Source organism: Nestor notabilis, unplaced genomic scaffold, assembly GCF_000696875.1.
Source record: "Nestor notabilis isolate BGI_N333 unplaced genomic scaffold, ASM69687v1 scaffold25041, whole genome shotgun sequence".
Classification (NCBI taxonomy): domain Eukaryota; kingdom Metazoa; phylum Chordata; class Aves; order Psittaciformes; family Psittacidae; genus Nestor; species Nestor notabilis.
The window spans coordinates 11,925-38,211 of NW_009915546.1; the positions used below are offsets into that span (position 1 = coordinate 11,925).

The 26,287-nt window shown below is 36.7% G+C and overlaps 1 protein-coding gene across 1 annotated transcript in view; it reads right to left on the minus strand.

Moving 5' to 3' along the window:
- KLHL2 (kelch-like family member 2) overlaps nucleotides 1–26,287 on the minus strand; it is a 49,077-nt gene that overhangs the window by 11,267 nt on the left and 11,523 nt on the right. Inside the window, exons 2-5 of the mRNA XM_010024204.1 lie at nucleotides 13,602–13,764; nucleotides 3,218–3,327; nucleotides 1,665–1,781; nucleotides 467–616 (exon numbers count right to left, since the gene is read on the minus strand). Coding sequence (XP_010022506.1) covers nucleotides 467–616; nucleotides 1,665–1,781; nucleotides 3,218–3,327; nucleotides 13,602–13,764 — 540 coding nt within the window. The remainder of the gene's footprint in view (nucleotides 1–466; nucleotides 617–1,664; nucleotides 1,782–3,217; nucleotides 3,328–13,601; nucleotides 13,765–26,287) is intronic.

A 26,287-nucleotide genomic window follows, 5' to 3' on the forward strand; every position in this document is an offset into this window, starting at 1 on the left:
TATCTCCCATTCCATTATTGCAGTTGCTATAACAGTACTATGAGAAAACTTTACTTCATTGGAAACAAGATAATAACTAATGTTTGGTTTGTTTTCTTCTAAAATGAATGAAAGGCAATGTTTAGGTAACAATGGAGTAAAATGTCTCAACTCAGAAGCTTTAGTCTTTGGTTTTTTGTGATTGCTTTTTTAAAACCAGGCTTATTTGCCCACAACTGTGTATTTCTCTGATGCTGAAGCACATACTAAAAAATATATATTGGAAGGGGAGATAGTGGTGGTGGTGTGTGTAGGTGGGAGACTAAAATATCTGTATCATAAGAGCATAAAGCTAATCACTTGTTAGATTTTTGTGATAAATAGTTGTACAAAATTTTTTACTGGAATACCTCCAGAGACAGTAACGCTCTCATCTTTTGAAATGGAGTTTGAAGAAATAAGTATATTAGAAAAATATGGGTCTTACTTTTGGAAGGCTAGCAGGTGTTCTCAATTTTGTTCGAGTGCTTTTCATCAATGCTCGTTGCTCAGTTGGCAGCAAGTGATACTTCATAGCTTCAATGAGGTAATCTTTACAAGCGCTGCTGTTCTTAACCAATATTTCCTCTTCAACTCTCTGTTTATTAATAGAAGTTTAACAAGGTCTGAGCACGTTAAGGAAGTAAAACACAAATCACAATCTGAAGTGTAATAAAGCCTGTGTTATATCACATGAATGCAGATTAATCAGACTTTTTAGATTGTCATTTAACCAGTTAAACACAAATTTATGTGATGGCAATATGCAGTCCCTAAAAAGAAAAAGAGAAATAGAGAGACGTTGATTCTCAATTAGTAAGGGGAAGAAACAGTGTTAGGCAAAGTAAATCACTTCTCTTGCAATCAGGCACATTTCTCGACTTTTCAAATACAGAGAGTACAGTACACTTTAAGGGGGGGATAGGTGGAGACTAATTTAAGAAACTAGTAAAGCCACCCTGCAACAATAAAAATAATAAATTAAAAAAAAAAAAAAAAATAGAATCAACCCCACACAAAACCCAAAACTAAAATACCCAAAACAACCCACACGAAGTACAAGGAAATGCGTATCATAAACCAGAATTTTTAAAATAAACACCTACCAACCTACTACTACACCTACTATCCAATGTTAATACTGAACTCACATTTTCAACCTTAAATATTTGTCCTGACACCAAAATATTCAAAATGAGCTTATAAAATTTCAAAAAAAGTATTATATCTGGGCCAGGTAAAGGTGTGTTTCCTTTGTCATTAATTCCTAACCAAATTATACAGTAGATACAATTCAGAAATTGAAAATTCACTTACAAAAAGAAATCTTGTATCAAAGATCATATTACAAATGAAAGCTAACCTGATCTCAGTGAATGAAATAATTCGAATTACTAGTGTGGTAAAATAAGTAGTCAACCAAACAAATAAATTACTTATGTATGTCATCTTCTGTGTGGCAATCCCTCATTTGGCTCTGTGTGTCTGTGTGCATGTGCATATGAGGTAGTGGTTGTTTATTTTTACTATAAGTAACACACTACATTCCACTGTTTAAATTCCAAATTATCAATCTGGCATTAAAAAAAAACCCAAACAAACAGAAATTTTCACGTGCAGAAGAATTAGTATTCCTTTTTGCTTACCTGAACTAAATATTCCCGGGAAAGCAAAGGCAGCCGAACATGCTCCATCAGGCGTGCCATTAGCTCCTGCCTTACATCTTTGTCATGGTTTACCCACGCTATCACTGCTTCAAATACCTTCCAGAAAACAAACAAATGCAAGTCCCTTGACTTACAATTCATAAGTATGAATATATCAGCGTGCCTCCAAAAAAAGTTTTTGCTTATACTGAAATTCCTAATATAAGAAAAGATGACAGCAGTTACAGCTCCTATTGTTTCCTTATTTATCCACTATAAAATTCTGAGGATGCATTAGCCAGTCACTTTTTCTATCACTCCTCTACTGGTGTTTCAAGGATAGCTATGCTACATTGACAAAATGCACACAGTAATTTCATTGATACTGAAACCCCAATAAAACTAGGTAAACAAACAACACAGCAGCAATGATATTACAATACTCATACTTTTCTTCCTTTCTTGGAGAATTGACCCGCCAAATCATCATTCAAGTTACTTATCATCACTGGGTGTTACTAGGAGAACTGATCCCAAGCCTAGTTTCTCCTCTGTTGCACAGCAGCCGATCATACATCTAGAGCATTAAAACCTTAATTATACTCCACAGAAGCAACATCACATGTATCAAAGTGATAGATCCTGACTTTCAGGGTAGTAAGGGGACAGCAACATGACTTTGCTAGTTGCAGTTTAAGCAGATAGATGCAAAGTTCCAAAAAGGTTTTAATACAAAACACTACCTAGCCATGCAAATCACAATTCAAACATGCTTTTGAATCCAGTTTAGCCTCATTTGAACAGAGGTGTTAGTACAATTATATTATCCTTGGAAAAAAGAAAAAACAACATGTTTTAAGTTGATCGCAACTGGATTCAAAAGGTCAAAATGAATACATCTACAACCTGAAAACTATTAGAGGTTAAAAGGGCTGCACTGGGCTCACTGAGATCACAGAGTTTCCAAAATGTCTTTAAAAGAATGAGTTCTAGCTACAGATAAGCCAACACATATTTAAACTGAAGTTTGGTTATACCAAGTTACCTAGGCATCTCCTTTGCAACCCACATATGTTCAGTTAGGCTCAACAGCCCACATGTACATACAGAGTTTTAATACATTCGTGGGACTGCTGATGTTAAACTTAGTAGATGGCATACACTTGCTCTTCAAACTACTATCTTGGAGTTATTTATCCCTTGGTAAACCAAACTCCTATGTATGTAATTCACAGCATGTGTTCTGTTTGTCCTGCTTGAAGATGACAAGGACTATACATAGTTTCCATTTTTTCAAAGAACAAAATGTTAAGTAATAGCATACATTTTTAGGATTTTTAAGAGTTCAGATTAATTTTCAAGATCAGACTGACAATACTTTCTGGGAAAATCCTTAATACTTTTAGGAAAAATCCTTTAAACAAGCAGAATACATGCTTCATTTCATTGAGGAAACAAAGAACATGTCCAAACAAGTGTACAAGAGCAGTTGGAGCAAGCTCACTCTCTCACTCAAAAGAATAAACCCAATACTGGGATACAGATGGTCTTACCTTCTCTTCTGAGGCGATCGTGAGTTTGTCACTGGATATAAGACTGCACACCTGCTCAACACCAAGATTGAGGTATTCTTCACTAAGAACGACATCAGAAAAGTGCTGTTCTGTTTGGACAAAAAGAAATACTCTAACATACAGTGCAGAGGGTATCCCACAACAAGCATTAAAGCAGCTGAGAAAAAAACAGAGGCAAATGATCCAATATGCAAGCTATTTTGTCGTATCTAGAAACAATACCTTAACTTAAAATATTTGATATAAAGATTGGTCTCACAAATTGCTTTTATATTTAAAAATTCTTGAAAATGGTGGAAATATTAAAACACGTTATACTAAAAGGAGCAATCATACCAATTTAACATTTTCAGCATTGCTTCATCTTAGTACTTGTCTTTGACAATTACTTAAGTTTTGCTACCTTTGTACACACAAATACAAAAAAAGAAGATTCCAGGAAAGAACATGCTCTGTATGTAGTTGGCAAACATGTTTTAAACCTGTAGTTCAACATGAACCATGTCTGATTCATTAGACCTAACCAACAATATCAAACAAGTCCGGATTCTGTTGTGTCTCTCAGAGCTTCTCCAAGGTCATAATAATATTACATATCACTATCTCTGCAATATGTAGATTTTCTTTTTGAATGCCTCAACTTGAAATTAACAAAACTGACAAAATTCGATGTTTCAGTTGTAGAACCAGACATTTTCTTTTAATGTAGAGCATGTATCTTTATCAAGTTTTTCAGTTATTCAGTTGTCTTCTCCCTTCCTTAAAACTGCTTTTTAGGCTTCATCCAATTGACTGTTATTTTTCCTCTCTTTAGCTATTCTAGCAGAACTTAGCAGGGACAACTGTTACGTGGGAATTTAAGAATTCACTCAAAATTAGAACAACTAGAAAAAGGTCATCAAACGTATTCAAACTAAAGAACTTCTTGAAGCCATTTTTATCCCTCCACTAGTGCTACTATAGTTAAGACTCCATGCTTGACAAACTGTCTTAAGCTGCTAAAAAAACCTAAAGAATGCTGAATGCTTCCAGCTCAAGAAGTCTGAATTTTTCAGGTCAACTTTGCAGGGTTAAAAAGCTTTTCTGCACTGTACTAAAGACTAGAAAGCATAAAAAGATAAATCTAACACAATACAATTCTGGTCCTTTATGGAGTTCAGCACACTGTTCCTTGAAACAGGCAGCACAAAGTGCTCCATACAAAAGTCCAAGAATTTATATGAAAAGTATGAGAATAAAACCTCCTCCCATAAAGGTCTCACTATAACCATGAAAGCTGAGAGACTGCTAGCCAGAAGGATAATATTTTACCATAATCAAATTTTACTAAACAATAAGTTTAGTAAGATGTAGTCCAGTCTCCTTGAATCCTGTTCAATCCTTGACTTCAATACTTTCCCATTGTAACTATCCCATAGGCTCATTGAACAAAAAGCTCCACATCTAAATTTAACACCCAGTTTACCATTAATCAGTTTTCAATTAGTATCCCCATGTTCTAATGCTGAATACAATGACAGGGAAAACTGCAACCTGTCTACTCAAAATCATTCATCATTCTATATTCCTTTTTAGCCTTCATCTCTAAGTACAGTCTTTGCCTTTTCAGTCCCTTATCCTACCAGCCTTTTTGTTCATGCAATCATCATCACTGAAGTTCCTCCAATTCCGCAGCATTCTCTTACGATAAGTGGGTTGTATTTTCTGCAGTATTTCTGCTCTTTACAAATCTTTATATTTGTTTGCTTTTCAGACTACGAATACACAGTTTCTTAAGCTGAAGTAAAATTTTCTGAGGAATGCTACTGAAGTAAGTATCTGATTGATTTTACTATTCGTATATGGCAAATAGATGTTGAGAAAGGTAATTTGCATATATTAGTTTTATGATAAACTCCCAATTTCAAGTGACAGCACCACAAAACAGGATGCCTGACTATATACTCAGAAGCTGAGTTAGGAAGCAAACAGGGGATCACAAACAAATCTGAGGTTCAGAAGCCTTGTTCGTCTTCCCTGAGAAAGCCTATTCAACAGTGGATCACATCCAACAGGATACACTTCATAAACTAGAAATACCCAGTTAATTTGATAGACTCATATGTAAAAGCCTTGCTTTTTAAGTTGATTTAGACTTATGACATGCTCTAAATAGGAAGACCACAGCCTCTAAACAAGAAAAGAAAAAGTTGAGAACTTTCAAAGTAATACAATGAATGTGAGGCTGTCTCCTGTTTTCATGCTACAAAGAGAACTGTGGAAGGAACTAAAAAATGAGAGACAGTATTTTAACGAAGCATAAGACTTATTTCACTGGATGTCAGCCTCTGTGCTTAAAGCATAAAAAAAGGCACATGGCCAAGAAAAGAAAGAAGAGTCACAAAAAGGAGAAATTAAAACAAACTACTCAGTCAATAGCTACAGGCTCAGGTTCTCCAGCAATACCTGGAAACAAATCCTCAGCTGAATGAATTACAATGAAAAGAGAAGTAGGAGAGTAGATTGATATATAAATTTTAGTCATCCAAAAGAAAGAGATAAGGTGAAATCACTTGTATCTTAAGAGCCACATCTATTGTTGTCAAGGAGACCATTTTAACTGATTGATAGATAACCTTTTCACAGAAACCAATTGAAATTACTGTTAAATGGATTATTCAAAATAATTAGAAACCGAAAAAGAACAAGGAAATGCAAACCCACCCATTAAATCTGCCAGCAGCAATTTACCTAAAGCTGATCAACTATTGAAGGCAGAAGGCATTATTTTATCATATATTAAAATAATGCTTATGAAATTCAAAATTTTTGCCTCCTTTTAATATGAAGGATATCATTATCTTTAAAATAATATTATCCAGTACTAAGAGTTCCAAAAATCCCACTTAGAGCCTCTCTTTCTAAATTAAATTGGGGAAGGGTGTACATTTTTTTGCCTTCTGGGTTAGTATTTGTATTATCCCATATTATTGCTTACATCCTGAAAGCTTTGGTAATCTGGCGATATTAACATCAAACATCATGAAACTTAGGACATCATTAAAGAAATTTATGATGTAATTAAATATTTCATGCATCTGTCCCCTGCAAAGTCTCAAATTAGCTTGGTTTTCATTAGTTGCATTAGGTAACATAGTTCTTTCTTCATGAACATCTCCTAGGTAAGCAAACAGATAGAACTATCTGGCTGGATTTTTTCATGCGAGCATAAAAGGTTTTTTTTCCTCCAAACCACATAGTGTGCAACTTTGACAAATTTGTGTTGGAATCCTGCCCTACTTCTTGCCACTTTACCCAGACACTGAAGCCAGCTGGCTCCAGATTCAGGCAGCCTGGAACAAGCTGGCTTCAGAGCTGCTGAGGCTTGGCTCACAAATTCCCACTTCCTAAGCAAGTAGAATCCTACTTCTTTATTATCAAAACTAAAATCTGCCTTAAAAAAAAAAACAAAAAAAAAAACCCCAACTACCTTCCATTTTAGGACATTTCTAAAATATCTGTTCCAATTGCATATGTAAAACAGATTTTCACATTTTCACAAACGATAGAGATAGTTTCTATCTGAATAGCTAGATAGTCCTTGTCTGCCCTGTACCAGTAGGACAGGACTTCAGCTTTAGGGACAAGCTAAAAGGACAAAAAGGAAGTTCTTAACAACATGAAAGGGGCTAGTAAGAAAATGTTTGTAAGTACAATAAACAATGCCAGCAGAGAGCACAGCAAAACAAGAGGAGTTGTAAAAGTACCACTTTTTGCTATGTTTCATTATGACTCGGGAGACCTGTATTATACACACAACCTACTTCTTCTATCCAAAAGGCACATAGTCTTGCTGTCCAGAAAGATACTGACCCTAAATTTTTCTATTACATACAAAGAAAAACTAATCTGAAGTCTGCACAGGACATTTTTGCTATAAACATTTGTGGATTGATTCACAATCACTATTTCACTCTTTTATACACCTATAGCCAGACCTCCTCTGGCATAATTGTCTTTACTAAATGGAATAAAAAAGTACATAAGCAAAGGTCTGCTGAAGTTCCCTCAGACCAAAAATTTTTCAGAGAATTATCGTAGACAAAACTAAAAGCCTGTAACTCCATTTTCTTTAATGACAGTGGTGGCTGTTGTCAGTGTTTGCCACTGTGTATGACATTGTTGAAGGCTGCCCAAATTTCTGTTCCATCACTAATTGGCTTTAGTCATTTTCTAACATTTTTTTGAGGTGTTCCGGCAGCTCATGACACTTAATCTTCATTTCCAGAAACCTTTTTAACATTTTGTACGCTTTCAGAAATCTCCTAAAGATTCTCCCAAAGCCACAGTAACATATATGAAAAATATGGCCAGACCTTATCAGTGTCAGAGACTGCAGCAGGAAAAAAGGGAAAACCCCTTCATATTCCCTAGATCTTTTCATTACAGTAATCCAGTGTATATTAGTGTGTGAAACAAACTATCACAACCAAATATATCAAGTCTCGTGTCTTTTGTCTGGTTTAGGCCAACTACTTCTATTCCACAAAACAGACGATGGAGTGAGTACCTCCATCTTTCTGATGTGATAATGGTACAAAACCAGCTGGAACCTTCCAGAAATGAAATTACAACCTTTTGGTTTATACCAATGCAGAGCATGGGAGCTTGGAAAGATCTAAGCCTTACATTCACTTGAGAGGACAATGAAAATTTCTCAAAGGAAACAAATATATTAGCAAGAATTAGTTTTTAAAACTATTGCTTCAATTCACCATGTCAGATTGTGATTTTTTGAATTTTTTTTTTGCTTGGGAAAAAATGTCTTTGCTAGTGGCCTAACAGAAGGCACTGGTCAAGCAGGACCCCCAGCCTTACTATGGAGAGATAGACACAAGCTCTGCCAGTTGGAGAACCAGAATTTTCTTTTTAAAAAAAAAATAAATAAATTAAAAAAAATCTGATTTACTTGTCAATTTTATGCTTAAATAGCTGCTTTTGAGAACACCATGAAATTCATAGCAGCCAAGGTAACAGCAGCATAGCAACAGACGTTGCTACTCAGAATAGAATCATAAGAACGATTCTGCTAACTACATCCTTCCAATCTCACGCATACAAATGTACACAAAAATAGCCTGCAGAAGACATGCATGCTTCCAAGTCTAGTTGGGGCTTAAAGTTTTAGAGCACCAGAATCAAGAATACTGTATCCCACAGTGAAGTACAACACAGCATGCTAGAATTCCCTAAGAAGTTTCTTCAGCTAAAGGCCAAGGTTTGCTGTGTAAAGCAGGTCCTCAAAAGACACTTCTTCCACTGGTAATCCGACGTTTCCAAACCCCAAACCTGCCTATGCAGTGAGTGGAAGTACATTATTATTCTTTAGTTATAACTAGGAAATATGTTAGGGCCTAAGCACCAAGCAAGTGTTCTCTCTAGTCCAAATGGCATGCCCCTCTTCATTAAAAGGCATCTATCTATCTTCAGGTGGTACATAATTTTACAACTATAAAATGCACCATATTCTCAGGAAAAACTGTTATTTCATGAACATCATCTAAGACTATGTAAGATGTATATCAGACTAAAACTGAGGACAGACTAGCAGCGCTTATGCTACATGCTCTTTGCAGGAATCCTAACACAAGAAAGATGGATGAGAAGCCTCAGCTGAATGTAGTCCCTGACTGTGCAAGTGCGACAAGATCCAGAGCAAGACTGCTTTCTAGAACATCACAAGAACAAGGCACATCTCAGAAAGTTTAATTGCAGCAGAAGCTCATTCCAAGTAATCTATATCAATTGTCCACTATTTTCAGATCTCTCCATCGGCATCATAGATACATACAAATGTCTCTCCTATAAATTACAGAAATCTGTCACTCTGCTACAGTAGGACCAACTCCACCACAGGCTTATGAAGTTCCAACTTTAATGAAAGTTGGGGTTTTACTCCCACTGGAAGAAAGTTCCAGAGTTTCACTTTTCCAATAACTTCTGATCTATACTGGCATCAAATTATTTTTATGCTATTACTGTCTATTAGCAGAAGTATCTCCCTGCCTCTTTTTCGTAAATATTACATAGCAAGTGTAGCAAAATAAAGACTGAAAGAAGTAAAACATCCAAGTGCTTTTTGCTTTCCCTAGCAGGGAAAAATTTCCACTACTTTTTCAATCTAATAATCCTCTTCTGTACTCGTTCTAGTTTCTGGAGCCTTAATCCCGAAATGTCTGCCCCTGGGAGTTCAGCTATCTATGATACAAGGCCTAATTCTGAACTGGCAAAGCCATGTATATTTGGCTTAGACTTTTGATAAAATTTTTTCAATTGTAAGAAAGAGCCTTGACAAAGTACAAAGAGCCATTTGAGATAAGAAAGGGAGGGTGGAGGGGAAAGAAGCTGTCATGGCTCAGATACAGGCACTAAGCAGCTTGAAAATTCAAAAGCAAAAGCATTGACCTGAATGGATATAAAACAGTACAGAACAAAACCAGGGAGTCTGACAGAAATCCAGCAAGACTGATGATCAGCCTATTCCAAGAAGAAATGGAGGCCAACCCTTCCTCCCTGCTTTTACCAGGAGTACTGAGCATGCCTGTGCTCTGCTTAATAGGTTGCAAGTCCCAGCTAGGACCAGCAAATAGCTTCCTGGCACAGCAAAAGATGCCTGATCAAAATGACCCAGAGAGGGAGGGCTACAAGTTGGACACAGTTCCTGTGCTCTCAAACACATTTAACAAATATTGCACTTAAGGTCTTGACAGGGTCTTAAATCTTACATTTCTAGAAAGTAATCTACATAAATATTAGCTTCTACTACCAGATTGAACAAAGGATGTTTAGAAGTAACTAAGGCATAGTCAGAATAGAAGGTGGAAAAAAAACCTACAATACAAAATTAAGAAACAGCTACACCAAAATGTGTTCCCTAAAACATTAAGTATCTGAACATTAAGTCTAGTTAATAAATGTATGCCTTGCTTCCTATTGCATAAAAGGTGAAAAATATAATAGCTTTTTTTGATTTTATATTACTCAAAGAAAAAAGATTTAATTAAGAAACTTTGCATAATAGTCTAAATACAGTTATCACAAAGTCATTGACTCACACATTAAAACTTCTCGAGTAAGGTATGCATTACAAAAGCTAGTACTTTCAAAAACAACCTGAATAGCTTTTGAAATTGTTTTAATTGATACATAAATAATTTGAATACAATTTCACTGGACTAAAAACTTGAGTATGGCCAATCTGTATACCTGAGTTTCACACTTAAGGTGGCAACCAAGGGTTCTGTTGACAGACATCTAATCATATGAGCTTACTGCATTTATTTTTTCTTCCTGAAACATCCATTCTTGATAGAAAATACTATAATCTCTTGGAAGTGGAGTGAAAAAACAAGACAAAACAAAGCAAAAACCCAATCTATACTGGAAAAGAGATTTTCTAGGAATTAAGGCCTTCTAGGAATTACAGCATTCATCAAAGTCCTGCTTTTTATGAGGTCTAAAATTATTCAAAGTAATAAAAAGCCTGTTATTTATACCTAGACATATGAACTGGAGCACTTAGTGCTCCATTTCAGGAAAATCTTCAGTTTTAACTCTGTACTAATTGATAATGATGCTAATTGGTCACTCTATATTTTAGAAACGTTATGCAAAGCAATACAATCACATGAATTTTTTCTGCAGCCTTTTCAGGATATTTGTTTTTAAATTCTCTTCTCCGTATTGCTCTTGTATGAAGCCTGACAGAGTGCTACGGATTAAGGAAGGCAGCACAGAGATTGCAATGCAATGAAGTAGCTCATACTCTGACTATGCACAGCATATTTATATCAAGAGTAAGAACAGAGTGTGCATTGCTTTAAAATTCACCACACAGATATAGCAAAAACACAGTAGGAGTTGAGCTGGCAGCTTGTGGTACGGGCCATCAGGACTCCAATAATATGAAGACAGAAAGGGAAGCACAGACGAGGAAAACTGCTTTCTGAAGGAATCTGACAGAAATGGAAAGTGGTTGATTACAGTGGAAAGAAAGCATTAGTTCCAAGCACAAAAGCAATAGAGAGATATGAAAGAAAAAAAGATTCAAGTAATTCTGCTGAACTGGAAAAGCCAAGGATGAGAGGTTAGAATTTGATCTAGTGGGAAAAGGAGTATCACAGAAGTAGTAAAATGACCTTAGCAAACAGAGAGGAAGTTATGAGATAGATTTACATTGCAGTAAAAGGGAAACATTACGTAAAGCAGATTTGGAAGGGAGAGAATAAACAAAATAGAGGAACACACAACTGAGTAGTAGAGAGAAAATGGCAGAGTAGAGTTTAAGTTGTCAAGTTTACGAACCTGAATGACTGGGAGAACACTGAAGTCACCAGGGACAGAGGAAGACAGGTAGAAGGGAAAGATGTTTAGATGGAAAGCACTTCAGTTTTGCTGAACCTGAAGTAGAAATGAAACATCCAAGAGACACTGAAAAGACAGGAAAAGATCTGTGACTGGGCAGCTAGGGCAAGCTGCATGTAAGAAGGCATACCTGAGAGTCACTGTCAACCTCTGACAACCAGTGACTTCTGAATTTCTAAATGAATTTGTCCTACTCTGTCAAAGATCTAATCGAAATATGTTACTACAGTGGCTAGTAAGTTAAATCCTATAAGAGAGTGGTTTTGTTCCTTACAAAAAGCTTCTATTTAAAAGTAATTCCTCGGTGTAACATCTTCAGTCTTAACTCAAACATCAAGACCCCAGGGCACTCTACACACAAAAGAGCACTAAAATCATTGCTACTTGAACAAATGAAAAGCCTTAGTTTTGATTACAGTGTTATGTTACAAAGCTACAAGCTTACACAATGTTTTGTTTTCTTTTTAGTAATCTGCATTTTGCAACCTTTAATGGTATCAAGGGCCGTCAAATAAGATTTAATCCAGTAATTTTTAAATCACCAATTTACTAATACACTATCTGAAAACTACATGTGTAAGAGTTCCCAACAGCAGAAAATGCATTTGGAATATAAAGAAGAAAAAGAAGAAGAAAAAACCGAATATTTGAGCCTTCATAGAACTGTAGAAATCTAAGCTAGAAGGACTTCAAATCATCTAATTTTGCACACAAACATGATTTAGATCAACCTAAATGGTAAGCTACTCTAATTGGGTATTTTACAGCTGCCTAAGAGTAGAGAGTGCATAACTTCCACAGACAGCTTGCCTGATCTGTGCTACTCTGAGTTAGATTTTTTGCTTAATAACTGAAATGACTTTAAAAATACCTCACAAGCATGCTCATTCTCAGTCATTTTTATGCACAGGAAGATCTGCATTCCCCCTCGTCCTCCTAGCCATTTAGTTCTTGACTGAAAAGACTCTCTTCTCTCACAGTCTTTGTCATAGGTCAGTCTGTTTTCTTACTATGTTCATGTTAAACTTCCTTGGATTCGCTTTAGCCTGTTTGCATTTATCTTAAAGTTCAGTCCATCATTTTTCCGCCAGCATCAAGGAAAAGAGAATAATTGTTCTTCCTTGACCCCTCATACAACACTACTGTTACTTCACCACCAAAAGAGAATTGCTTTAGACTCACAACAGCAAGCAAAATGAGAACCTCATTTTCAAATATGTCAAGACTTGATATGAGACAGTCCTATTACAGATATGAATAACACCTTCTGAGATGACCATGACAATGTACTTTTAGTAATACAATTAAGAATTCCATGAACCTTTACAAGGAAAGTAGAATTTTGTTGGTTGAGCTATCTGGTTAGTTAGAAGATGCACCTCCATCTACTTTATGTCAAGGTAGAAGAATGAGACTACAGGTGACCTTTATAGTAGGAAATTTAAAGTCTTGGGCTAGATGAGTAGGATTTTCAGAAGACAAGTCAGTAACACAATACTCCTGGTACATTTCTTGCTTCTTAGCCAGTGTACTAGAGGGACTACAGATAGCCTCCCTTTCCATGCCCTTGTCTTCTTTCCTCCCCATGTACTTCCTACAGACTTTGGCTTGTGGCAGCTGCCAAAATTTTAATTCTTTTTTCCTGATACCTTCCCCTAAATGACAGTGCAAATTTTAAACAGGGAGATAGCTTCTTTCTAGGTTACTAATTGCTTGAACCCTGTATGGCCCTGATAGGCCATGAAGATGCTACCTCTTTGTGCTTATAACTATGTTACAGCCAGAAGACTATTTCTCTTAGACTCATTCGTATCAAATGCGCTCTTCATCAGAAGATACATCTGCAATACCCTGGATAAAATTCAGTTTTGTCTGGGTAGGCTTAGATGGGCATGGAACCTGTGTGTGTACCCACACACACAAGGATACCAAGCTATATGCTATACTAGTGATAACTTGCCTGCATACGTGTTGGCCTTGTTCAAGAGATCTGTGCATGCATGCATGTCAGCAAAAGCACGAATCCCCAGGCAGTTGATAGGGTGAAGCTGGGATTCCAGAAATTCACAGCAAGTTCTTTTCACATCCTGCAGTTGCAAGAGACCAGCTGCTGGGAGCAGTACCTGTAAGAAACAACAGGTGGTTACTATCCCCATTCAATTTTGATATTACACAAGAGTATTCTCAATATTAATAAAGAAAACAAAAAAAAACCATTAAAAAACTAAGACTAAAGCAGAGAGGAAAATTGCAGCCCTATGTGACTGAAGAACTTAAAATTCAACATTAACATGATTCTGCAAATACCATTTAAGATTTAAAATAAGCAACATCTTTACCACCATCTTCACTGTAAAATCATCCCATAGATTATAATTCTCACACTTCATGTAAACTTTTCCCAATATTCATTCACAAGTTCCCTTCTGACTGTTCCAAATGGTCCATAATTAATCTCACTTCCAAACGTTCAGTTTAGGTATTTCTTAAAATCAAAGTTTTCTAGTCCTGGATAGAATACGTAACACTGGATATTCCACCATTTTTCACCATCTATAATAAGCATCTTTATGTGACCTTCTTGGAAGACTGGCATTTAAAAGCCTGCATATATAAAACATTCTATAACTCATTAAAAATCCATACGAGTAAGGGATTAGTGTAAATTACATACCTGTTCTTCAACTTTCACAAAATAAAAAGTAAAGAAGAATTTAAAAAATCCTGTATAACTTACACTTTATTTACCCACTAAAACTTTATGGGGTTTAGGTAAACTATAATTGTGCCTTTGAGCAAAATCCCATACTGCTATCTACAATTTCTTCTTCACAATATTTTTATTTCTGTGCCTTTAACCGTTATTTTAATGAGACTTCTATTTTAGAACATTCGGGTGTGAAGATGATGTTAGCTTGCATCTTTAGTGGATGACAACAGACAAGATTTCAACACAGAAATCTTACAACTGTTCACTTATACATGGAGAAAACATATAGGGCTGCATCAGTAATAAGCAAGGAAAACAAAAAACCACACCAAGACACCAAATGGGTGTCTTGTTAATACTTGCTTTTCATCTAAACAATTACTTGGCAAGAACTAAAGGGATTCAAACAAGAAGAAAACTGGAAGAATAAAGAGGTCTGGAAGAGCAGAGTAAACCAGTTTAGAAGCCTATGTGACACTACATGAAAGCAGCAGAATATACTTCTTTATTGCTCTTTGGAAGAAGTTTTAGTTTTAGTAACTGTGTAGAATCAAATATTTGCTATCGTCTTTGTAAACATCTATCTACTCTGCTTCTAAAGAGCTAACGTTATTGTTTACTCTTTACACTTTCTTCTTGAAATAAAACTAAAAATTATGACCCAAACTAAAACAAAAAGTACTTCAGGTGAAATGAACTCTTGTAAAGCTAGTATCTACTTTAAACGTCACTTTTGGTCCCATTTCTGTGATTTATGGCTGTTCCTCTCTCTTGAGATTGACATATATGAAACCTGCTTGAAAAACATCTTACTGTTCCTCAAGATATTAATCCCTAATTTGAAGCAATAATCCACTATAGCATATGGTTTACATATTTGGCTATCAATGTGGAGAGCAAAAAAACAAAGATCATACATTTAACAAGAGTTCGTTTTGAGTATCAAATGCTAATGAAAGAGAAATGAAGGAAACACACAAACATGATTGCACTGACATACAGACTGCTCCTAAGCAAAATAACTGAAAATTAGTTTAAATCTTAGATAACCCTTGAAAACATCAAATCAGTCTAACAAAATAAATGGAGAAGATCTGTAAGTAATAAGCATAAATGTCACATAAAGTCACACAATTCAAAACAAAATTAGTAAGTTTAAAGGTTACTAATGACAAGATTAAAACAGTAGAGTGAAGTAATTTTATTTTAGCATATGTTTATGAAAATATGAAGATAATATCAGTAAAACAATTTCTATTACTAGAACTAAAGTATCATTAGTTATAACAGTGAGTAGATAATTCCTTTTATAGTGAATTCTAGGATAAGATATGATCATGAAATTAAATACCAAAAATCAATGCTAGAAATCTAACACAAATATTTATTTATACAACTAGTTCCAGTTTGCTTGCAAATCAACTAACCAATTTTAGGCATTTTATCAGTATAGTTCAGCAAATAATTCTGAGAACAATCCTTGACTGCTTAAATGGATTCAGTAATGTATCCATTACAAAAAACACGTAAAATCATGATCAAATCAGTAAGCAAAATGGAAAGGTGAAATATGAGAATGGTATGCAGAAGGATTTAAGATTTGTATGCACAGTCACACTGAGACACTTGCTCACTCATACGAACAGTGAAGCAGTGTTACAAGAACTAGAAGATCACTTTTCATTATGGGAAATTCTTAAATCATTGTAACTGACTTTGTACAGCTACAGATTTCAACACATTTTAATTATCAGACAGTATGACATTTAGATCTAAACATATTTATGTGCATACCTCTACTAAAAAGGAAAACAGAGGCAAAGTGCATGAAATTTATCCCATTGAAATTGTACATTGGGCTTTGGTTACTAGGCAACGAAAGCGGTGATAACATCAAGCTATTTTCATTTGTACCTATAGAACTGTTAGCCTGGAAGCTGCAACAACCTGCATTTAAAAATACAGTTTTATCACAGGCAGATTCACTCTACTGAAGCCAGGGGCAGAACTACACAGGAGGAAAAAAGGCCAAAATCACCCAAATTCCTCTCAAACCCATTTAAAAAAACTATATTAAAACTGCAGTACAGATTAAGTTTAGCTGCTGCTGACTCTAAATTGGTAGGCTATAGCTCAGATTAATTTCCAAAAATAGCCAGTAGAGGGTATCCTAACTTTCCTTTAAAGATCAAAAAGACTAATATGCAGACTGCTTTGTACTGCAAGAAATGCGGGGGGGAGTGGTGGTGGTGGAAATAATCTCCAATTGCTTATTCTATGAAAATATATCCTCACCACAGAGGTTGTTGTTTTTATAATCAAAGAAACCGAACAGATTATAATTACAGATGGCAAGTAAGAAATAATGTATTCTCTTTATTGTGTCAAAATTGTGGTGATGAATCTTGGAATGACTGCTAGATTTCCTAGAACAGATCACTTAACCCTTTCAAGTCTTTGAAGACTATTCCCTAGTTACCTCCTCCTGGTTCTCCTTCCTGCAGCAACACTCTTATTCCCAAAGCTGTGTACACCTGCCATGCAAAATACACCTTTCCAACCCCACTGACACAAAAAGGACTGTGACCAGGTACAAGTATTTGTTTTAAAATCCACCTGCAGGGCCACCTGCATAGTCAGGAGGGATCCAGTTAAGGCCCTAACCTTCGGTGCCTGTTTTCACTGGAGTAGATCCAAGCCCTTCAAAAGGACAGCTAGATCATCAACCTGCATCTGAGGCTACTGTCCTCTCTTGTAGGCCCTTCAGGTACATGCTGGGAGTATGTTGACGGCTGAGGGTACTGATGTTGCCTGCAGCTTTTCTTTTTCTTTATTTCCAGACAGCATCATGACTCTGTTCACTTTTGTGCAGCTGGACACATTTACCTTATGTGACCAAAGCATGTATGTATTGAGCTCCAAGGCAAGGGAGCAGCCAGTACAGGCAGGCACCTCTCCCATCAGTTCACAAGAACGTATTTACAATAGTCTCAGGGAGATACAGCTTATGTGACCAACAAACCCCTGCAATGGAAGCAGGCTCAGAGGAGATGGGCAAAGGTGATGAACTCAGGGAAGAATGTCAAGAATGAGCACCAAGTGGTGTAAAGAAAGCTGAACTTATCTCAACACAAAGGGCATGGAGGGTAACCTTTATTTTAGATATATGGCTGTACCAGTGGAGTCACCAGGTTGTGTCAACAGCCTTCTCTGAGATCATTAGTAGGGCGTAACATCTCCCCCACCAGATCAGAAGGGGGGAGAGGTATACATGCAGATCAGCCCAACAATGATGTATAAAATCTGACCAACCAACAAAAGGAGCTCTGAAGAGAGCAATGGGCTTTAGTCGGCTTTAGCCCAGTGAACTGGGGATGCCCAACATCCTGACAGTGGGCATACAGAAACCAGTAATGGGAATCACTTTTGCATGGTAATCCAAGTGTATATTGCAATTGTTTTATCATGCTTGCGTTGTGATTTCAGTTAATTATCTCTCTGCTAAATCAAAACATAACACTGTGGTATCTTCACCTTCATTATGGTATCTGCACCAGGTATCTTCAAATCAGTAAATTTTGCATCAAACATTAAACCCTCCTTGTGGACTACCTAGAAGAAGCTGGTCAGAAAAGCTGCCCTGGAGTGCCTCGACACCAGACAAGGAAGTTCCTCCTACCTGAAGGCTGCTAGTTAACCTAGTGGGCAGTCCTTCACAGTATATTCACTTCACAAAGTTCAGTGTTACAATCCTCTTCACACAGCCCCTTACTCCCACAAGTTGGTACCACACGTAAGCTTTTAATAACTGTCCTGCTAGTTGAGAATGGAGGAACAAGTCCAGTGGAAAGAGCCACTAAGATGATCAGAGGGCTGGAGCACATGATATTACAAGGAGAGCCTATGAAAACTAAATTTGTTTAGCCATAAAAGAAGATAAAGGGGAGGTCTTATTACCATCCACAACTACCTAATGGGAGGGTAGAGAAGAGTGAGCTGGACTGTCCCTGAAGATGCGTAGCAGTGGGACAAGATACAAGTAGAAACATGAGAAAATCTGACCAGAAAAAAGAAGGAAGGTTGTTTTTTGTTATTTTGTGTTGGTTTAGCATTTTATTTTGTGTATTTATTTTAAACCATGAGGGTGGTTAAGCCCTGGAACAAGTTTCCCCAAGAAGCGGCACAATCTCCACACTTAGAGATATTCAAAATTCAGCAGACAGGCCCCTCAACCTGCTTTAACTGGACCTGATTTTGAAAAGTTCAAAGTAAAATTTAAATTGATTAAAGCTTTCTGCCTGATTTAAGTCAATTTGTTTCAGTAATTTTATATCAATAATGCTACCATCTTTCCACTCCTCTTTGTACTGATAGATTCTCCTAGCCAAAATATATTGTGCTACCTTCAGTACGAAGATGCTTAAGGCAATATTTTGGTCTGCACTGTCTTTTAAATTCCCTGGAATTTCTTTAAGATTTCAGCCATGAATTCTCATGCAAATTCAAATTGATACCCACCAACAATACATTACTATCAGTATAATGCCAATATGAAAATAATGAAAGAACATATTGCAGGTTTTAGGAATAAGATCCCGCAGCATAAAAAAAACCCCAAATTTCTCAGAACACAAAAGTACTTGGCAAGCAAATAAGCCAATAAAAATCAAAGTGGTGTATGCATAGAAAATTGAATAATGTGCTGTCTAAAAGAGAAAAATTTCATTATCACATGGAGGGGAAAGAAAACAAATCTGTAACATTAGGAAAGAGACTAACCTAGGAAAATAGATGTGTGCAAATCCTAATATAGTACAATGCAATATAGAAGCACACAGGAGAGCAAGTTACATCCTTGCTAACTGCAGATATTCTGTACTTTCATTACAACATTAAAATGAAATAAATTTCAGAAAGCAGCAGTTATGTTAATGCCTGTCATAAAATAAATCTTGAGGAAATACAGAGAAGTTTAACCTCTATTTCTGAGATTTAAATAACCATTTAATCAAACTGAACTCCTTCGCTTGCTGTTTATACTATCATGGCATAAGGAAGAAGGAAATTAAAAGAATGGTCAAAGATCATCCAAATTTTCTTATTTTTTTTATTATCATCTGCATGCATCTGTGCTGTAATTCAAACTGCAGTTTCTACTGAACTGTAGTCTAAGTTCTAGTGAAACCATTCAGCACTTCACAGAAATTATGCTATCTGGGAGTATGCATACAAACCCATTAAAATAGATAAAAATATTTTAACACTTGCATCTGTGGAATAAAATATAGACGTTCCAATTTTGGGAAATTCAGCCCTGTTAGCATTTCTACATGAACCACATTTGCAAGTTAAGTGCCCTGCTTCAGTGTTAAAATACGTAAGTAAGATACTGCACTGAATTTAAAGATGTGCATGAGCTGCAAGTTTAGAACATGATACCATGTATCTCATAAAACATACCTTCTGGGTACCTTAACATCCTTGACTTTATACGCTTTTGCACAGTGAGGACATGGATATATAAATTTGTCCTTTAGCTTAATAAGCCCCATCCAATTAAAAATCAGGTGCAGGTGGCAGCTTTATAGTATAAGAGGCAGGAATCAGACTGCTGAACAAGATACAGTCCTAATCCTTCACATCCCCTTAGTACTAGACACAAATTGGTAGAGAACTGTTTCAGCTGGAAAGAAGGAAATAATCATGAAAATGTAATATTTTGAATGACTGACACGTTCTGAAAAATACTAAATAGCTCCCAACTTGGAAAACAGCATGACATTAAAATGGAGTGTATGGAAGAAGTAACTGGTTTACCTACCTGCTTTTTAACCAGCATCATAGAATAGAATCATAATCTGTACTTAAGCATCTACTTCAGTTAGTGAGATGCAATTTATGGGAAGTAACTGATTTGCTCAGAAACTGGCTTTAGAAGAGACACCACTATAAAAGATTAGTCTGAATGAACTACTAATTATTAATTTAAACATTTAGGGTAGAGATGGGGTTTTTTATTGTTGTTTTCTTGGGGTGTTTTGAAGGGGCTAGGTATGGAAGTTTTGGGAGCTTTTTGGGATGCAGTTACGGGTTCCTGAAGTGCAGAAATAAGATTAACAAAGCAAACAAAGTAACAGAAGGGTCACTTTAATCAAGTAATACACTATAATTAATGGTATCCATCTGTTCTACGAGGGAGAACCATGCTTGAACCACCTTCGTTTGGCTTGAAGGTTCTCCTACATCTTCTCTACCAGAACAGTGTCTTAATCACCACGTAACAGTGCATTTGGCTTAAGCCTCCACACAAGAGAGACAGGTTAATTTTCTATTCTGATAGTTATTTTTGTTAACAGTCATGAGCTGAGCCTTTCATAGCCTCTTCTTCTGTTAAAAGATACTGAAAATAGAAATGAAACATTGTCTCACTTGGAGTGAAACGTTCTTCAACCTAAAATAATTTTCATTAAAATTTTAGATTTTTCTTTCAGTGAAAGAATGGTAGACAGTTTGATTTGAGAGAAACAGAGGTTTTGATATGAAGTTTGGTCACTGATTTTAAGTACATGCACGGTAAATCATCTAAAATGAAAGCTTAAAATCCTTCATCATACTGTCATTCAGTGCTTAAAAGATTATACAGCTGCATAAAAATACCTTCACATTTTCTTAGGGATTGAATAGTTTTAACAAGACTAACTAGAGTTTGAACAAAGCCACTTGCTGCTGATACTCTGTCATTGAGAAACTGGACAATTTAGTCTTTAACTATGGGAGCTGAAGTGCTAGCCAATCAAATAATATACAAAGCTCCCCTGCAGCAGGATTAAAAGAAGCTGGAAACATTAAGTAGGCAGGATAACATAACTCACTCTACATGGTCTTCGATCTTTCTGTAAAGGCTGACCCGCATAAAGAATTGCTGCATCAGCTGATGCTTTTAGCTAGTGTGTTTCAGCTATAGGATTTACCCATAACATCTCACACCTTCAGTACCAAGACCACCCTCAGATTCAAACCCCACTGACAGATACACTAAGTTTGGCTATACCAAAGATTACTGTGATAGAAATATTTTAAAAACATGCATAAAACTAAAGACATAAAAGACTGACAAAGAATCAAAATGTTCATGTGCTATGTTTCCTAAAGTATAAAATACAACTATGGGGGGATTGAGGGGGAGGGCATTGAAGAAGAAATTGTTTGTTGGGGTTTTTTTCTGTATTACAAACTGATTGCTTTGTACAAACACAGATTTTTCTCCTGGTATAACTGCATGTTTTCTGGCAATCTTAAAGAGAAGGACTGAAACATTATTTGCAAAGCCCTGAATCCTGTGCTGGAAACTGCAGCATAACTGAGATAGTAGATTGTGAACCTCTGTTTTTTCTGTTATCCCATTCTCTGGTTCAGAAGATGCATCCATACTACCAAGTTGTATAGTAATACAAACCTGAGAACTAAGTGCAACAGAAAAAGCATGAAATAGAAATGCTTTGTGTGCATGGTGCTTACCTTCAGTACAAAAATTGTGTCAAGACTAACATCTAACATGCAATAAATGGACCTTCAGTAGACTCAAAAGACATTTGATTACTCCAGGTGTTTAGCATTACAGTTATGTTTTTGTATTTTATTGAGATAATGTCTCTGGAAATATTCAAAACTTGCCTGGACACATTCCTGTGTAACCTCCTCTAGATGGCCCTGCCTTGGTGGAAGGAGCTGGACTAGATGGTCTCCGGAAGTCCCTTCCAACCCTAATGATTCTGTCTTTCACTTATTCAGTTTCCTAGAGCAAACCATATTTATATTCTCCTAGAAACATCAGAGGAATACCTCCTCCTCAAGAAAAAAAAAGGGGAGGAGGGAAAAGGGGCATTAGGCTTAGTGACAGATTTCATAATCACTTTAATCTAGATATTGTGCTTACAAAATTCAGGTATATAGGAACAGAATTCCCAACACAAATGCATCTCCAGCCCCTCATTTGAATTATTTTTTTTTTCAGATGAAGGTTTAATACATATGTTTCATGATTTAATACATGACCAATATCCTTCTGGTACAGAAGGATACAGAAACATTTTCAAGAAAGCCTTTACTCGGCTTCCAGAAATTTCATCCTATGTGGCAACAGGTAGCAACACACTGCTGAATCTAGTTGCAAGTATGAGACGTCAAACACAGTCTCTTCTTTAAGTGGCTTAATTTACTTATAATAAGCACATGGAATTTTACAGGGAGGTGGGCAGGCACACATGCTTTTATTTGAGCAAATGACCTCTGCACATTAAATTGGCAAGGGCTGTCTTACAGGTTTTGCTACAGGTAGCCTTTTAGTCATACACATAGATACATGGATGCCTATGGTAAAGGTCATAGCTGAGACAAAAGTAGCTGCTTTCATCTGACTTGACAGAGCAGAGTCTCTAACACAGCCTAGAAGCATGATGATTTTAAAGATCACAGACTCAGAAAAGTTGCACAAGCTATTCAGTCTCAGAAGGCAGTTTACATACAAAAGTTCTTATTCATTAATGTCTAGTTAAAGGGCAACCACATCCTTGCAAGGCGAGATGAAGGCACCAGGTTTTAGAAACAGAAAACCTGTGATCTCAGTCCTGATTACTTCTGACCTACCCACTGGTCATCATGTCTCAGTTCCCCTTTTTTCTTTCCTTTCTCTTTTAAATAGTCTATTCAAGTCTCTCAAATCTTTTGGGCCACACCATCCTTATAGCTTGTTGCTGTAATACCCCTCACAATGCAATCCCAATACCAGCTGGCCCATAAAACAAAGGGTTAAAGATATTTTCCAGGCTAGCCTAGAACTTTACAGTTTTTCAACTAAATGTATATTTGAATAAATGGGTAAAAATCCCTCTCTTCTAACAAGAAAAAACAATGCATGCCTTCCTAGTCAACAGCATGAAAAAAACAATCTCCAAATTTCCTTCTACATGCTCTTCCATTTACATGTTCTTCCCACCATATTTTTAGAAGGTGAACACGCTTCTGGTGTAGAAGCTGAGCACTTCCAAACAGTTTGAAGACCAACCTTAAGTCACGCTAATAATGAAAATACAGGGATAATTGTATGTCAGACCAAAGCAATAGTCTATTTATCCCAGGTAGTCTAGGAACATCCATATCCATCCGCTATCAGAGTGCATGAAACACCACTAGTCTGGAATAAATCAGCCACAATGGGGAGTGTTTCCTTGAAACATTCCATTGAAATGAGTTCAAACTTAAACAGGGGAAGTTCAGGTTTGATATAAGGGAGAAGTTCTTTACAGTGAGGGTGGTGAGGCACTGGAATGGGTTGCCCAAGGAAGTGGTGAATGCTCCAACCCTGGCGGTGTTCAAGGCCAGGTTGGACAGAGCCTTGGGTGACATGGTTTAGTGTGAAGCATCCCTGCCCATGGCAGGGGGGTTGGAACTAGATGATCTTAAGGTCCTTTCCAACCCTAACTATTCTATGATTCCGTGATAAAGAACAGCTTGCTCTTGAAGCACAGGAACACGTCTTACCTTTTAGAACAACAAGTTTAGTTAGTTAAAACCAAACTTGAGAAAAACTGGCAGTGTACAGTGCTTCAGAGGTAAATGAATGTAAGGGCTGCAAGAGCACAAGAGCCTGGTCTTCCAGGTTTGAAAGGGGGCAGCAGAAGATGGTAGTGGAGGCTATGGTTCTGGTTGGGCGGTCAGGGATGCAGGCTTCTTTTGAGAGCAGAAAGGCCAAAGAGGAAGAAATTGCAAAAGTTTTGCCCTTAGAACTGTGTTTGTTTAGTTCTGCTGCAACCAGCCAGGGATCTCCTCCACACTCTTAGCCATGCTGGAAGCAAGTTTGGTGTCTGATTCGAGACAGAATCTGTTACATCCTCCTCCCTTCCCCTATATGGGTTAAACCTAGTATTCACTGAAATAAAGCTTCACAGCATGGCTCTGCTTCTATCAGCACCATCCCTTCCTCTCTGTCTTCCCCCCTTCCAGAGAAAAGGGAAGAGGAAACCTAGGATGGAGGAAAGCAGAACAGATGAACCCAACCCAGACCTGGACCTCATATGCTCTCACCTAATTAGGGAGGTAAACCTTACAGGGTGAAAACACATGCTTTGAAACACAGTCTAATAGTAACCTAGGGTTCCCGGGTAATAATTTCCAAACCAACTAGCACAGCTGGAAGAAGCACACTGCTCACCTTCTGCATCCTAGACAGCTTCTCTCATGCATTTTGCGGCGACGTGCTCTATTCATTAGGCATACACTCTAAACATAGTAACAACAACAACAACACATATGTATATGTATGGCTTTGTGTACTCCTCTCTAGGTATCTTAAAGAAAAACTTACTATCTTTAGGCATAAGTAAATAACTCTTTTACCCTTAAAAGGGTATGTGGAGTCTTTGAAACTAATAGATTTTGGAAGAAAAATAGACTCCTTGTTTAGTCATCTCACAGTCAAGCCAAAAAAGGCCTTAATCCTCTCCCTCTCTTAAATGACAGCTTTTCCATGCCTTTAACAGCTTTAAGCCTTTCCCCAAAGTGTGCTATTCCTGTCATATTTTAGATCATCCAGCAGAGTGTTACAGGTGAGAACACAGATTTATACAATGACATACAGATGCTGCTGTGCCACTTTTTACACTCCTTTTTAAAGCCACTATTTCACAATGAGCAGAAGTTTTCCTAAGGTGACTACAGTATGTTATTCTATTCTAGGAAAAGCTGTTAATGTAAAACATAGCAATACGTAGGAGTAATTCAGATTTTTCTTTGCATGCATTGCTTTACACTTTCCAACATTAAATTTGGTCTGCTAGCCCGACATCTAGCTTAGCTAGAAAGCAGTGAGATTTTCTATTTTTGTCTGGTATTTAGCTAAGTCCTTAAACCAGTTTATCACCTACATCTTTTGCTACCTACTTTTCAAAACTAAAGAAAATCTGTCCTTCTTTGGAAGCTTGTGACAGATTACAACCATTTTGATACAGTGAAAGCCAACTGTTTATTCCTATTTGTTCCTGTGCTCCCTAGGGATTTTTGATCTATTTATTGCTCATCATGTGACAATTTAGGAGGGACTATAACTAACTTGACTTTCAAAAGCCTTTGATATGGTTATTTCTGGACCACTCAAAGAATTAGAGGAGGTTTTTAGGAGCTATGCACAACTCAAATAGAATTCTAAAACATATGGAAAGTTTGAGCCTCCCTTACATTACCTGATACTAAAAAAAAAAAAAAAAAAAGAAAAATCCTTCATAGTCTCTCTGATGCTCAGGATCACCAAGTAACATTGTACTGATTTGCTAAAATGTGATCTGAAACTACAAGGAATAGCCAGCTAGAGAATATAACATTTCTATACAGTCTCAGCCACCTCACTTTAAGTTTCTTCTCCATAGGAATGCAAGGATTATTTTTCCATATATGTCTATAAAATCCTATTTGTCCTAGTGATGAAATATTTGTATTCATTTGCTTCAGTGCCTCATCTTTTGACCCCTTCTCTAATCCTATCTTTGATCTGTAAGAGGATGCACTTTGCACAGTCCATCAGCATAACTGGGAATTTCTACCTTAATTAGTTTTCGGCACCTTGCTCATGCATGGCTCTGGCAGCCTACACACTCTCCTAAATCACTCATTAAAGAAACAATATGCAGGAAACGAACAGCTGTTATATTTAGAGCTGCAGTGCTGAGTAAAAGTGTTTTATTCTTTTTATCATTTAAATTAAACATGCCTGTTTAAATCCCTCAGTGACTTCCCATTCACCTCCCACAGTAATCAGAATCACATGCTTCTGAAGTGCAAGATTACAGATCAGTATCTCTTCCATAATGTACTCCCGCCTCAACCTCACTTCTGTCTCAACCCATCACCTCCTCCATGAGTTTCTGATTCATTCCTTGGCTCTT